Below are 15,150 nucleotides of genomic sequence, written 5' to 3' on the forward strand. Positions count from 1 at the left end.
GAAGATTTGAATTACAAATTCTGTTTCTTTAATAATTTTAGGACCATTTATGTTTTCAATTTCTTCTAATGTCAATTTTGGTAAGTTGTATTTTCATGGAAAATTCTCCGTTTTATTTACATTTTTATACTTTCCATTAAGTCTTTGATAATAGCCATCAAGGGTAAATGCTTAGAAGTGTATTTTTGAAGGAGAAAAATACATTGAAAATTTATGCATAGGGGTGTGGTGGCACATGTCTGTAATCCCAGCAATTTAGTAAGCTGAGGCAGAAGGATCACAAGTTTGAGGATAGCCTCAGCAACTTCCTGAGGTCTTAAGCAACTTATTGAGACCCTGTCTCAAAATAAAAAAGGGTGGTCATGTAGCTGGGGTCAACCCCAGTACCAAGAAGGAAAAAAAAATGTTTATGCTATAAAATATAGCTTAATGGTAGAGCACTTGCCTAACATGTTGAAAGCCCTGGGTTCTAGTTCCAGTACCACCTGAATGAATGAATGAATGAATGAATATTTTAAAAATTTTATTTTATAGATAGGGTGTTTATTTAGTCACTTTAGTTTTATTTAAAAATTTAACAGATAACATTGTATGTTTTTATTGTGTACAGCATGTTTTGAAGTCTATACATTCTTGAATGGTTAAATCAAGTTAACAAATGTAATACCTCCCACAGTTGTCAATTTTGTGTTAAGAACACATAATACCACCCTACCCTTTATACATTTTCAAGAATTCTGTGTATATAGTTAATTGTAGTCACCTTACTATATCTAAATATTTTGAAGTTTGTTTCTCCTAACTGTAATTATGTATCCCTTGACTGATATCTCCCCATTCTTCATTCCCCCCTAACCACTGTGGCCTCTGGTAATTACCATATACTCTCTATTTCTAAGAGATCCATCTTTTTAAATCTCACATGAGTAAAATCATGTAGTATTTGTCTTTCTATGCTGGGTTTATTCCACATAATGCCCTCCAGTTTTATTCATGTTATAACAGATGTCAGGATTTCATTTTTCTTTCAGTAGTTGAATAGTATTCAGTTGTATATTGTATACCACATTTTCTTTTTCCATTTATCTAATGATGACACTTAGACTGAAAAGCTACTACACAATAAAGGAAATAATCTACAGCAACAACCTATAGAATGGGAGAAAACCTTTGCAAATTATATATTTAACAGGGGTCAATATCCATAGTATATAAGGACTTCAAACAATTATATAACAAAAATACAAATAACTCAATTTAAAAATGGACAGAAGACCTGAATAGACATTTGTCAAAAGAAAATACACAAATATACAATTGTCTTAACTATTGTGAATAGCACTGCCATAAACATTGAAGTATGGATCTCTTTGACATCATACTGACTTTATATCCCATGGGTATATACCTAGCAGTGGGATTGCTGTATCATATGATAATCTTTAGAGGAACCCCCACACTGTTTTTCATTATGATTCTACTAATTTACATTCCCACAAAGTGTGAAAGAGTTCCCTTTTCTTTACATCCTTGCCAATACTTATTCTTTGTCTTTTTAATAATAATCATTCTAATTGGAGCACAGTGATATTTGTGTGTGTGTGTGTGTGTGTGTGTGTGCGTGCGTGCACGCCCGCGTGCATGCACGCTTCTTCCTTGTTAATTTTTGTGGTGCTAGGAATCATACCTAGGGCCTTGTATGCGTTAGGCAAGCCCTATGCCACTGAGCTATATCCCCTACCCCTCATTGTGGTTTTGATTTCTATTTTCCTGTTGATTAGTGTTATTGAACATTTTTCATATGCCTGTTGGCCATTTGTATATTTTCTTTGGAGAAACGTCTATTCAGGTCTTCTGTCCATTTTTAAATTGAGTTTTTTGTATTTTTACTATATAGTTGTTTGATGTCCTTATACACTGTGGGTATGACCCCTGTTAAGGTTATAATCTGCAAATATTTTCTCCCATTCTAGGTTGTTGCTGTAGATTATTTCCTTTATTGTGTAGTAGCTTTTTAGTTTGAAGTAATCCCTTTTGTCAATTTTTGCTTCTGTTGTCTGTGCTTTTAAAGATTTATTCCCAATATCCTTGCCCAGACCAATGTCATAGAGCATTTCCTCAGTTTTATATTTTTCCTTTATACTGAAGATCTTAATTTTTATGGCATTAGCATAATTGTTTATTTGCTTTATCTGTAACTTGTGTATATGTTAAGTTTCAAAATATTGTCAATATTAAATTTAAAAAAATATTTTTTGTCTTAATGTTAAACATATCCAAAATTCTAAAGTCAAAACTGTAAAACCAAAGTATAGAGAGAAAATCTAAATTTCTTCTCATTTTCTCCTGGTATTTTTTGGAGGTTGGGGGGACAAATGTATAATCAAGTATGTATATATGAGTGTATGTATATATATAATCTCCATGTATATATGTGTTTATTTATATTTCTTATCCTAGTTTGTTTTCCATATTTCTTACACAAAATATCTTTACATACTCTTTGTACCTGGCTTTTTTTTTTTTCAACTTAATAGTGTATCTTAAATGTTTCATTTGACAACATTCAGAGATCATTTTTGTTCCCTTTTTTTTGACAGCCTAGTACTTTGTTATTTGGATATATCATAACTTTATTCAACCAGTTTCCTTTCCTATTGATGGAGATGTAAGGAAATAATAACTTTAAAATTATTTTTTTAAATTTATATATGACAGCAGAATGCATTATAATTCTTATTACACGTATAGAGCACAGTTTTTCATATCTCTGGTTTTATACAAAGTATATTCACACCAATTTGTGTCTTCATACATGTACTTTGGATAATAATGTCCATCACATTCCACCATCATTTCTAACCCCATGCCCCCTCCCTTTCCCTTTCACCCCTCTGTCCTATCTAGAGTTCATCTATTCCTCCCATGCTCCCTCTTCTTATCCCACTATGAATCAGCCTCCTTATATCAGAGAAAACATTCATTTTTTGGGGGGGGGATTGGCTAACTTCACTTAGCATTATCTTCTCTAACTCCATCCATTTACCTGCAAATGCCATGATTTTATTCTCTCTTATTGCTGAGTAATATTCCATTGTGTATATATGCCACATTTTTTAATCCATTCATCTATTGAAGGGCATCTAGGTTGGCTCCACAGTTTAGCTATTATGAATTGTGCTGCTATAAACATTGATGTGACTGTGTCCCTATAGTATGCTGTTTTTAAGTCCTTTGGATATAGACCGAGGAGAGGGATAGCTGAGTCAAACGATGGTTCCATTCCCAATTTTCCAGGAAATCTCCATACTGCTTTTCATATTGGCTGCACCAACTTGCAGTCCCACCAGCAGTGTATGAGTGTACCTTTCCCCCACATCCTTGCCAACACTTATTGTTGTTTGTCTCATAATAGCTGCCATTCTGACTGGAGTGAAAGGGAATCTTAGTTTGGATTTGCATTTCTCTAATTGCTAGCAATGTTGAATATTTTTTCATATATTTGTTGATTGATTGTATATCATCTTCTGAAAAGTGTCTTTTCAGGTCCATGGCCCATTTATTGATTGGATCTTTTTTTTTTTTTTGGTGTTTAGCTTTTTGAGTTCTTTATATACCCTTGTGATTAGTGCTCTATCTGATATGTGAGGGGTAAAGATTTGCTCCCAAAATGTAGGCTCTCTATCCACCTCACACATTGTTTCTTTTGCTGAGAAGAAACTTTTTAGTTTGAGTCCATTCCATTTAATGATTCTTTTTTTTTTTTAAAGAGAATTTTATTATTTATTTTTTTTAGTTTTCGGCGGACACAGCATCTTTGTTTGTATGTGGTGCTGAGGATCGAACCCGGGCCGCACGCATGCCAGGCGAGCACGCTACCGCTTGAGCCACATCCCCAGCCCCCATTTATTGATTCTTGATTTTAAGTTTTTCGCCAAAGGGGTCTTATTAAGGAAGTTGGGGCTAATCCCACATGATAGAGATTAGGGCCTACGTTTTCTTTGGAAATAGTAACTTTTAAAAAGATATTTTCCATTCTGGAGACCAGAACATTGTTGCATTAATTAGGACAAGTATTTAACCTAATATTAACAGCATATTAATTTTAAACTTTTTTATTTCTATAGCCCTGTAAACATTTATTTTGTAATATGGTATGCATCAATGTGTAGTGTTCTGGGGACTGAATATATTTTTTAATTGGGGAGATAAATTATTATTAAATTATTTAAAAATGATTTCTCCGGGTGGTTTTAGTAAGGTAAGCCCCAAACTTGTGGCCTTTTCATTATACAGATGCCTTTGTGTAACTTAAAAGACCTCTATTTTTAATGGTATTATTTTCACCCTTCAGTGTATAGTTCAATTTAATCTCATTAATTTTTCACTCAGGTAATAGGACTCATCATCTTTATAACACCTCAAAGACATTCTCATTATAATTTTTCAGGTTTATAGATGATAGATCTATTATTATTATAGATCTGTATTACCTCATTTAATCCTTAAAACAACTTTATGTGATAAAAATTATTATGCTTATATGTTAAAAATGAGAGCATAGAGAGTTTATGAAATTTAAGTTCTCGCATCCAATAAGTGTAAAATTTGAGATTTAACCAGGTAGTATGAGTCCAGAACCTGGTCTCTTAATCAGTATAAACAAAAGTCATGATTATTATTTTTTTCCCTTTCTCAGAATGACATGAACCAAAAAGATCTTGTTTAAGTAATTGTAAGATATTTGACTGTTGAACTAATGGGCTCACCCTGACCAAGTAAGAGGTAATGTTAATTTTGTTGTTGTTGTTGTTGTTCTTTTAGCTGATATAGCCCAGAGATATAGGATAAGCAAATACCCAACCCTCAAATTGTTTCGTAATGGGATGATGATGAAGAGAGAATACAGGGGTCAACGATCAGTGAAAGCACTTGCAGATTACATCAGGCAACAAAAAAGTGACCCCATTCAAGAAATTCAGGACTTAGCAGAAATCACCACTCTTGATGTAAGTTAACTTTTGCTAGATCAAATGACATTTCCTGTTTAGTTGATGTAAACAAATTCTAATGCAAACAAAGGATCTGGACATTCTCTTATATTCATTGCAATGGATTTGAAAAGTACATACTTATTGGGTTGAATTTTTCTTGAGTTAATTATCAAGAAAAGTGCTAATGTTTTACTGAACTTATAGATAAAGTATATAGCATACAGTAAAGTTGCTCTAATTTGAATTAATTGCGGGCAATGTGATAGAAGTTAAAGTCAAATATACATAGCCAAATTACCATATTTTTTGTAGTGGAGACTGTCAGGTCTCCACTGCTTTAATTACTTCTTTGTCAGGTCTCTCTGTAAGTTTTAGTGTCTTCTAGAATAGGCCCCACTTAGTACACTTAGCAAAACCCTTTCTTTGTACACTAAGTAGTGTTTTAAAAATAGTATACAGGAAACAGAAGAAAAACAACATTAAGTTTGGACTTTGTTACAGTCACTGATTGTCACTACCAACTTTGAAATTTGATTTTATTCTACCTACAAACTAATAAATTAGTTACCATTTCTTGGATGTTGTCAGAAGACTGAAGACTTCTGGGTCAGAGACAAAGGACTTTATTATTCACATCAAAGCAAACAGTGTGAGCATGTTTGTATTTGTTTCCTTTTCCCCAAATCCTATGGAGGTAGCACAAAAGGCCTAGATAAATAGCTACACATGTCGTGGGTTACATTACAAGAGGGAAACTCACTGTTTCAAAGCAAGTTTTTTGTAATTCTGCTTTTTGTCTCGGATGAAGTCATTACCTCATACTCAGTGAAGCTCCCTGCAAGCACAGCCCTGAGAAATGTCCTGGGTATAGAGTGGTTAGAATCTTTATTGTGACACATACAGTAAAATGTTTAAAGAGTTTGAAAGACCTGTGGAGGAGTATCTGTCAACAGTCACAAGTTATGAGTTGTTGTGCTGTTTTAACAGATTTTAGAATTATATAATTTTGGAAAAGAATGTCACTGATTAAATAGTTATATTTCTTGAAAATTTAAAACAAAATGCTGCTAGGCATGATGGCTTATTCTTATAAGCCCAATAATTCAGGAGATTGGGCAGAAGGATCCCAAGTTTGAAGCCAGCTTTGGCAACTAAGCACAACCCTTTCTCAAAATAAAAAAGGGATGGGGATGTAACCCAGTGGTAAAGTATCCTTGGGTTCAATCCTCATTACCACTAAAATAAATAAATAAACAACAAAAGATAAAATGCTAGACAGAAATGTTTGTAGTTGTTTTTTATTATAATTAAGATTGTTTAAAGCCCAATGTGATCTTTAAAAGTTTTGGATTGGGTGTTAAAAGGTAAAATATACATTTATGGTTTATACTTCAGTTGAGACAGCTGGAGCTGTTTGGTTATCAGAATCATGGGTAAATGAAATAGCATGCTCAAGGAACTATAGTTTTTGCAAAATAATTAGATACCTTTTTTTACAGCGCAGCAAAAGAAATATCATTGGATATTTTGAGCAAAAGGATTCAGACAACTATAGAATTTTTGAAAGAGTAGCAAGTATTTTGCATGATGATTGTGCCTTCCTTTCTGCATTTGGGTAAGTATTTTAGTTGAGAGTATATTTAGTGGGTCAGTTTGGCTGCCATGTTAAGTTCTCATTATGTTTGGTCACTTTGGGAAGATGACATCTCCAAAGTTATCTTGGTCCTCTTAAGTTACTAATATTCTTTGTATCTGTCTCTGAATTCTTTTTTTAAGAATTTAAAAAAGGGTTTAAAAGTCTGTTTATTCTTTCTAATGTAGTCTATTCACTTTGTGAGTAAGAGGAAAAGAATGAGCCAGTTAACAGTGAAGTAATTCTAGCTTTTATTCAGCTAATTTATTGCACCTACCCTATGGCAAAATGGCAGCATTATTGTTGACAAATATGGGGTTCATTGTCTTTGTTCATTTGTCTCTCTACCACCTTTTCTTGTCTTAGAGGAACAAATCTTTTTTTTCTTATTTTTTTATGCTGATGTTCAAAACCGGGCCTTTATACATGCTAAGAATATGCTAAACTACACCCCCAAGCTCAACAATTCTCCTTTCTAAGGCTAACCTCTTCACTGGTGTCCTTGCAACTATCCCTCTGGGGCTTTGATCATCAGTTGTCCTTGCTTTCTTGAGTTTTCATCCTGACTCTTTTCATGAACTGCTTTCCTTTTTTGAAAACATGCTTCTCTCTTTCCTGACCCACTACTTTTATCTCTCAAACTATGGTCTTATCTCTTTCTTTTTATTCCCACATTTTCCAAAGATTAGTGTATGCTGGTGAATAAAAACTTTGATTTCTTGAAAGCTGACTTTTACTTCCATCCTTCCATGAAACTTGTCTCTGCTCAGTTGCAAAATGACTGCTTAATCCACCAAATTCTGTGACCCCTTTTCAGTCTTAATCCCTTCCTTTTCTTTCTCTGCTGTGTCAACACCTTACATTGAATCCCTCTGAGTTGCTTTTTACCTTTCTGATATTTCTGACTTATTTTCTTTTTTGTTCTTTTTCTTTCCAAATGAAATCCTGGTTCTCTCCTTGATCCTCTCTTCTTGGTGGTTATCTCAGCCATCCTTTGACTTTAATACAGTTCTTTTTTATTGTTGGCCCATAACTGTTAAGCTCAATTATAGTAGCTATTGATTCTAGCTCAGTATATCTTCTTCATTTTCTGACTTTTATCCTTTTCCTTGCTTTAATGCTTTTGTAGATTTTGTTTGTGTGTATGTTTTATTGTTAGTATTTTCCATGTTTTTTTAGAGATCACTGTAAGAGTGATCTTCACTGTACAGAGTATTCAGAGGGGAACTCCCTTTACCCCAACCCTTTTCATATCGCTGCTTTCCAGCTGTGCAGGCCTCCTGGCTGTTTCTTAGATTCTGCAAGCTCACTTCTACCACAGAGCCTTTGCCCTTGCTGCTCCTGTATCTGGACATGCTTCTCTCAGAGGTCCTTACCTAATACCTGTATGTAGAGCAGCATGTCAATTTATTTTTCTTCATAGCATTCTTTCTTAACCACTCTTTTTAAAAAATATATATACTCATTCAGACCATCTTTCCTCACCAAAATGTAAACTCTATGAGAGTGGGGATTTGTAAGTTTTGTTTGCTGCTGTATATATCCAGTGCCACTATCATACTTTGTACAAAGGAAGTGCATAGTAAATAGTTATTGAATGAATGAACGAACTATGTTTGTTCTTTCTGTTCTTGCTGTCATTAGTGTAGGTTTGCGCCCTTTTCCCCATCTCCTAGACTACTTTAGTCAGAAACTAGAGATAAATTATTGTTTAATTAATCTTAAAATAATTAGGTGTTACCAGTTGTCTTAGTAGTGTTTACTGTAGAATTCTCTCACCAAATATTTATCACATACATATTATGTGCCACATACTATACAAGGCACAGGAAACAGAATTGGACAGATTTTTAAAAATTACTTTGTTATGGAACTTTATTTTCATGATGTAGATTATTTTAATTCATCTGTTTTAAACCTATTTTTTAGAGTAAGGAGTAAGAAATTTGTGATTGAATCTGACTTATAAACAAATAACATATTTGTTTAATTAATGTTTAATTAATGTTTAATTTAATTAATGTCCTTGATTCATAGTTTAAAAACAGTCTGGTGTCAGGACAGCTTTAGTGCTAAAACTTCCAATCCAAATTTATAAACTGCTAGCCATAAAAATAGCTAACTAAAATTTTCCTTTAAAAAGTCTGCCTCAGATTAAATTTTTCCTTTAAATGTATACTTTTCTTGGTATTGCATGGTCTTATGAGAAAGATGGTGGACAGGTATATATTTCAAGTCTTTATAGTTCATGCATTGCAAAATAACCAGCGTATTCTATTCCATTCAGGTATCTTACTGCTAGGATTTTTCTTAAAATATTATTACTGTTTTTCCCTTCCTGTTAGGGATGTTTCAAAACCAGAAAGATATAGTGGAGACAACATAATCTATAAACCACCAGGGGTAAGTTACTATTTCTTTTTTTCTTTAATATTCTTTTTAGCTGTAGTTGGATATGATACCTTTATTTATTTATTTTTATGTGATGCTGAGGATTGTACCCAGTGCCTTATGTGCACTGGGTATGTGCTCCACCACTAAGCTACAACCCCAGCACCATAAGTTGCTATTTCTTAGTGTGTAAATACATCTATAGTATAACCTATAGTTTTATATTTTTGAATCTTTGTGGAATCATAGAAACTTAGAATAGAAAGGAACTTAGAAGCACTATCTTTTGCCAACCCAAATGTTTCAAAACTACAGAAGCCTAAAGTCACACAGGCATTTATTGACAGAAATAGGATTAGGGATACCCTGATCTCTTTGGCTCTTAGAGCCACATTCAAAATATGCTTCAGTGGTCCATGATTGTCACTCTTAGTTGGATTGTACTGTCCAAGTTCCCAGATCTTCTAGGGCATAAATTAATCTGGCAATAAGGAACAGCTAGGTTGTTCTAAGTCTTGGCTAAGAAATTTTAAGTGTATCTAAATGTAAAAGTAACTGTTTAGGCCCACAACTAAGAGGAAAGAATTACAATTTGTGTTATTCCAAATCGACCCAAAGGTCTGTCATTGCAGTTTTTTTTTTTTTAATAACATACATACAAATAGAAATCTGTGGCCATTTTTTCATTTTGATGATTTCATTTAAATGTTGCTTGCAGTATTTTGACATTGAAATTTAAAATTTTTATTTATTTAGACAATTTTTTTTGTTTGTTTCTGGCTTAGAAAACTTATTTCCTCTTCTGAATTCAAAACAGGAATTAGTGTTTTAGTTTATTTTCTGTTGATGTAACAAAATGCCTGAAGTTAGGTACTTTATAAAGAAAAGAAGTTTATTTAGCTTACAGTTTTAGAGGCTGGAGATCCAAGATTGGTGGCCTCATTGATTTGGCCTTTGATGAGGGCCCTTTTGGCTTTGTCACACATGGTAAAGGAACAGAAAGGGGAACAGCCACCTGATTTTATGGTGAGACAGGAAACCACAGACTGGTTGCTCTTTTTATAACAACTTCTCTCATAAAATCTAAACAGGGTCCTAGAATAACTACATTAATTTCTTCCTAGGACAGGATCCCCAATGACCTCTTTATCTTCTACCACTCCACCTGTTAAAAGGTTCTACCACCACTTATATTGAAGCACAGGACCAAAGTTCCAGCAAACAGACTCTTGGAACATACTCAGACCATATTCCAACCATGGCAGATGTGTATTTGCCTGTATTTTCAGCAAATTCATTTCATCATCAAATTATCAAAAACCAGCCTAGTATCTCCCAGTGTAATATGGTCCTTAAGAGCTCGGGCTCTGTCTGGTATTAGACTGACTAGGTTTGAATATCAAAGCTGCCACTTTCTAGGTATGTTCTTCTGGAAAAGTTTCTTAGCTTCTCTGTGCTTCAGTTTGTTTTTAGTAAATAGGGGATGGTAATACTTGCCATATAGGGCTATTTGGAGGATTTAAATGAATCAGCACATTTTAAATGCCTAAAATAGTGCTTGATATAGGAATGTTACTCGGTTAATGTTGGTTATTATTTTTATTGTCATGTTAGACACTTCATAAAGATTGATTTTGAATGAATGTGGAAACAATTTTGTAGGTAATTAATTTTAGAGATACCCATCTCTTACATCTGTGTAGCATCTTTTACAGGCTTTTTCACTATCCAAATTTTCTTCTAACATTTTTAACTTTTAAGGAATAGCTTAATTTATTCATATAGATAATTTTTCTTTTCAAATGCTTGCCTGCCTTTGGTGAAGATACTTGTAGTTAATTATCTTAAATCCAAGGGAAAGCAGAAGGTTTATACGTCATAGGTTGTATTATCAAGTTCCTGATAATCACAGAATTATCTTTTTTAACCATCTATGACCTTCTTTCTCAGAAGTTCCATGTTTTATGTTTCTTTTATATCTCCTGTTGATTTTCTGGGTTCATATGTGGATTTTAAAAATGTGTTTTTGTCAGCACAGGTTAGCTTACTTGATTTGTTTATTTTTTTCCCTGTTTCTATTACAGCATTCTGCTCCAGATATGGTGTACCTGGGATCTATGACAAATTTTGACCTGACTTACAATTGGATTCAAGATAAATGTGTTCCTCTTGTCCGAGAAATAACATTTGAAAATGGAGAGGTATGGGCTTTTGTGTGTGGTGTGTGTGTGTGTGTGTGTTTGTGTTTTATATATCTGAAAGAACAAACTTTCTCTGCCCTTGTGCTATTTTAATACAGTTTCCAGTTGTAAAAATTACACAGTGAACACAATTGTATTGAAGCTATTTCCATAATATATAGGCCAGTAATTTTCCACTTCTGCTATCCCGGAACCCCTCTGTCGCAGTAATGAATAGTTCACTGTAGCCTTGAAAATGGGTTTAAAAATACTTGGATAACTCTGATACTGACCTGTTGGTTGAGAGTCCTTGTTAAAATGGATGGTCTTTAGAAACAATGCTTTGTGAATTTGAGTTACAGTGAATAATCTTTTACCATTAAAAGGTTTTTTGGTTCCTGTCTTCTTAAAAGAAATAGAAACAATTGAATTGTTAATCTTCATCTTTTACATTTTGATCTTATCCTTGATTTTGAAAGAGAGGGTAGATTAGACTCTTTCACTCTTTCAGCATATAGTTTATTAAATGAATGAATGTCCCTGGTTCTTTTCTCAGTTCTGTAGTGCTCATCTGTATTTAGCTGAGTAACTTACATTTTTTTTTAAATTTTTTTATTGGTTGTTCACAACATTACAAAGCTCTTGACATATCATATTTCATACATTAGATTGAAGTGGGTTATGAACCCCCATTTTTACCCCAAATACAGATTGCAGAATCACGTCGGTTACACATCCACAATTTTACATAATGCCCTATTAGTAATTGTTGTATTCTGCTACCTTTCCTATCCCCTACTATCCCCCCTCCCCTCCCCTCCCATCTTCTCTCTCTACCCCATCTACTGTAATTCATTTCTCTCCTTGTTTATTTTTCCATTCCCCTCACAACCTCTTATATGTAATTTTGTATAGCAATGAGGGTCTCCCTTCATTTCCATGCAATTTCCCTTTTCTCTCCCTTTCCCTCCCATCTCATGTCTCTGTTTAATGTTAATCTTTTCTTCCTGCTCTTCCTCCCTGCTCTGTTCATAGTTGCTCTCATTATATCAAAGAAGACATTTGGTATTTGTTTTTTAGGGATTGGCTAGCTTCACTAAGCATAATCTGCTCTAGTGCCATCCATTTCCCTGCAAATTGTATGATTTTCTCATTTTTTATTGCTGCATAGTACTCCATTGTGTATAGATGCCACATTTTTTTTATCCATTCATCTATTGAAGAGCATCTAGGTTGGTTCCACAGTCTAGCTATTGTGAATTGTGCTGCTATGAACATCGATGTGGCAGTATCCCTGTAGCATGCTCTTTTAAGGTCTTCAGGGAATAGTCCAAGAAGGGCAATAGCAGGGTCAAATGGTGGTTCCATTCCCATCTTTCCCAGGAATCTCCAAACTGCTTTCCAAATTGGCCGCACCAATTTGCATTCCCACCAGAAAGGTACAAGTGTACCCTTTTCTCCACATCCTCGCCAGCACTTGTTGTTGTTTGACTTCATAGTGGCTGCCAATCTTACTGGAGTGAGATGGTATCTTAGGGTGGTTTTGATTTGCATTTCTCTGACTGCTAGAGATGGTGAGCATTTTTTCATGTACTTGTTGATTGATTGTATATCCTCCCCTGAGAAGTGTCTGTTCAGGTCCTTGGCCAATTTGTTGATTGGGTTATTTGTTATCTTATTGTCTAATTTTTTGAGTTCTTTGTATACTCTGGATATTAGGGCTCTATCTGAAGTGTGAGGAGTAAAAATTTGTTCCCAGGATGTAGGCTCCCTATTTACCTCTCTTGTTGTTTCTCTTGCTGAGAAAAAACTTTTCAGTTTAAGAAAGTCCCATTTGTTGATTCTTGTTATTAACTCTTGTGCTATGGGTGTCCAATTAAGGAATTTTGAGCCCGACCCCACAATCTGTAGATCGGAGCCAACTTTTTCTTCTATCAGACGCAGAGTCTCTGATTTGATATCAAGCTCCTTGATCCATTTTGAGTTAACTTTTGTTCATGGCGAGAGAAAGGGATTCAGTTTCATTTTGTTGCATATGGATTTCCAATTTTCCCAACACCATTTGTTGAAGATGCTATCCTTCCTCCATTGCATGCTTTTAGCCCCTTTATCAAATATAAGATAGTTGTAACTTTGTGGATTAGTCTCTGTGTCCTCTATTCTATACCATTGGTCCACCCGCCTGTTTTGGTACCAGTACCATGCTGTTTTTGTCACTATTGCTCTGTAATATAGTTTGAAATCTGGTATCGCTATACCGCCTGATTCACACTTCCTGTTTAGAATTGCTTTTGCTATTCTGGGTCTTTTATTTTTCCATATGCATTTCATGATTGCTTTATCTATTTGTACAAGAAATGCCGTTGGGATTTTGATTGGCATTGCATTAAACCTGTAGAGAACTTTTGGTAATATCGCCATTTTGATGATGTTAGTTCTGCCTATCCATGAACAGGGTATATTTTTCCATCTTCTAAGATCTTCTTCTACTTCTCTCTTTAGGGTTCTGTAGTTTTCATTGTATAAATATTTCACCTCTTTTGTTAGGTTGATTCCCAAGTATTTTATTTTTTTTTTGAGGATATTGTGAATGGAGTGTTTTTCCTCATTTCCGTTTCAGAAGTTTTGTCGCTGATATACAGAAATGCCTTTGATTTATGCGTGTTGATTTTATATCCTGCCACTTTGCTGAATTCCTTTATTAGTTCTAGTAGTTTCTTTGTAGACCCTTTTGGGTCTTCTAGGTATAGAATCATGTCATCTGCAAATAGTGATAATTTAAGTTCTTCTTTTCCTATTTTTATGCCTTTAATTTCTTTCATCTGTCTAATTGCTCTGGCCAGTGTTTCGAGAACTATATTGAATAGAAGTGGTGATAGAGGGCATCCCTGTCTTGTTCCAGATTTTAGAGGGAATGCCTTTAACTTTTGTCCATTCAGAATGATGCTAGCCTGAGGCTTAGCATAGATAGCTTTTACAATGTCAAGGTAAGTTCCTGTTATCCCTAGTTTTTCTAATGTTTTGAGCATAAAGGGATGCTGTACTTTGTCGAATGCTTTCTCTGCATCTATCGAGATGATCATATGGTTCTTATCTTTAAGTCTATTGATGTGGTGAATAACATTTATTGATTTCCATATATTGAACCATCCTTGCATCCCAGGGATGAATCCTACTTGATCATGGTGCACAATTTTTTTGATGTGTTTTTGTATTCGATTCACCAGAATTTTATTGAGGATTTTTGCATCTAGGTTCATTAGAGATATTGGTCTGTAGTTTTCTTTCTTTGAGGTGTCTTTGTCTGGTTTCGGAATCAGGGTGATGTTGGCCTCATAGAATGAATTTGGAAGTTCTCCCTCTTTTTCTATTTCCTGAAATAACTTGAAAAGTATTGGTATTAATTCTTCTTTAAAGGTTTTGTAAAACTCCGCTGAATACCCATCCGGTCCTGGGCTTTTCTTGGTTGGTAGTCTTTTGATTGCTTCTTCAATTTCATCCATTGATATTGGTCTGTTCAAATTGTGTGTATCCTCCTGACTTAGTCTGGGCAAATCATATGACTTAAGAAATTTATCGATGTCTTCACTATCTTCTATTTTATTGGAATACAGGTTTTCAAAATAATTTCTAATTGCCTTCTGTATTTCTGTAGCATCTGTTGTGATATTGCCTTTTTCATCCCGTATGTTAGTAATTTGAGTTCTCTCTCTTCTTCTCTTCGTTATCATGGCTAAAGGTCTGTCGATCTTATTTATTTTTTCAAAGAACCAACTTTTAGTTTTGTTAATTTTTTCAATAGTTTCTTTTGTTTCAATTTCATTGATTTCCGCTCTGATTTTAATTATTTCTTGCCTTCTGCTACATTTGCTGTTGTTTTGCTCTTCCTTTTCTAGGGCTTTGAGATGAAGTGTGAGCTCATTTATTTGTTGTTTTTTTTCTTTTTTTGAGG

General features: G+C 34.2%; 1 protein-coding gene across 2 annotated transcripts in view; it reads left to right on the forward strand.

Annotated features, from left to right (window-relative positions):
• ERP44 (endoplasmic reticulum protein 44) overlaps positions 1-15,150 on the forward strand; it is a 99,311-nt gene that overhangs the window by 52,403 nt on the left and 31,758 nt on the right. For both annotated transcript variants that reach the window (XM_081280885.1, XM_081280884.1), the window contains 4 exons: positions 4,825-5,009; positions 6,494-6,609; positions 8,973-9,030; positions 11,103-11,219. In XM_081280885.1, the coding sequence (XP_081137011.1) occupies positions 4,825-5,009; positions 6,494-6,609; positions 8,973-9,030; positions 11,103-11,219 (476 nt within the window). The remainder of the gene's footprint in view (positions 1-4,824; positions 5,010-6,493; positions 6,610-8,972; positions 9,031-11,102; positions 11,220-15,150) is intronic.

The sequence above is a fragment of the Spermophilus citellus genome, assembly GCF_964194105.1.
Source record: "Spermophilus citellus genome assembly, chromosome: 2".
In the NCBI taxonomy this organism is placed as follows: Eukaryota; Metazoa; Chordata; class Mammalia; order Rodentia; family Sciuridae; genus Spermophilus; species Spermophilus citellus.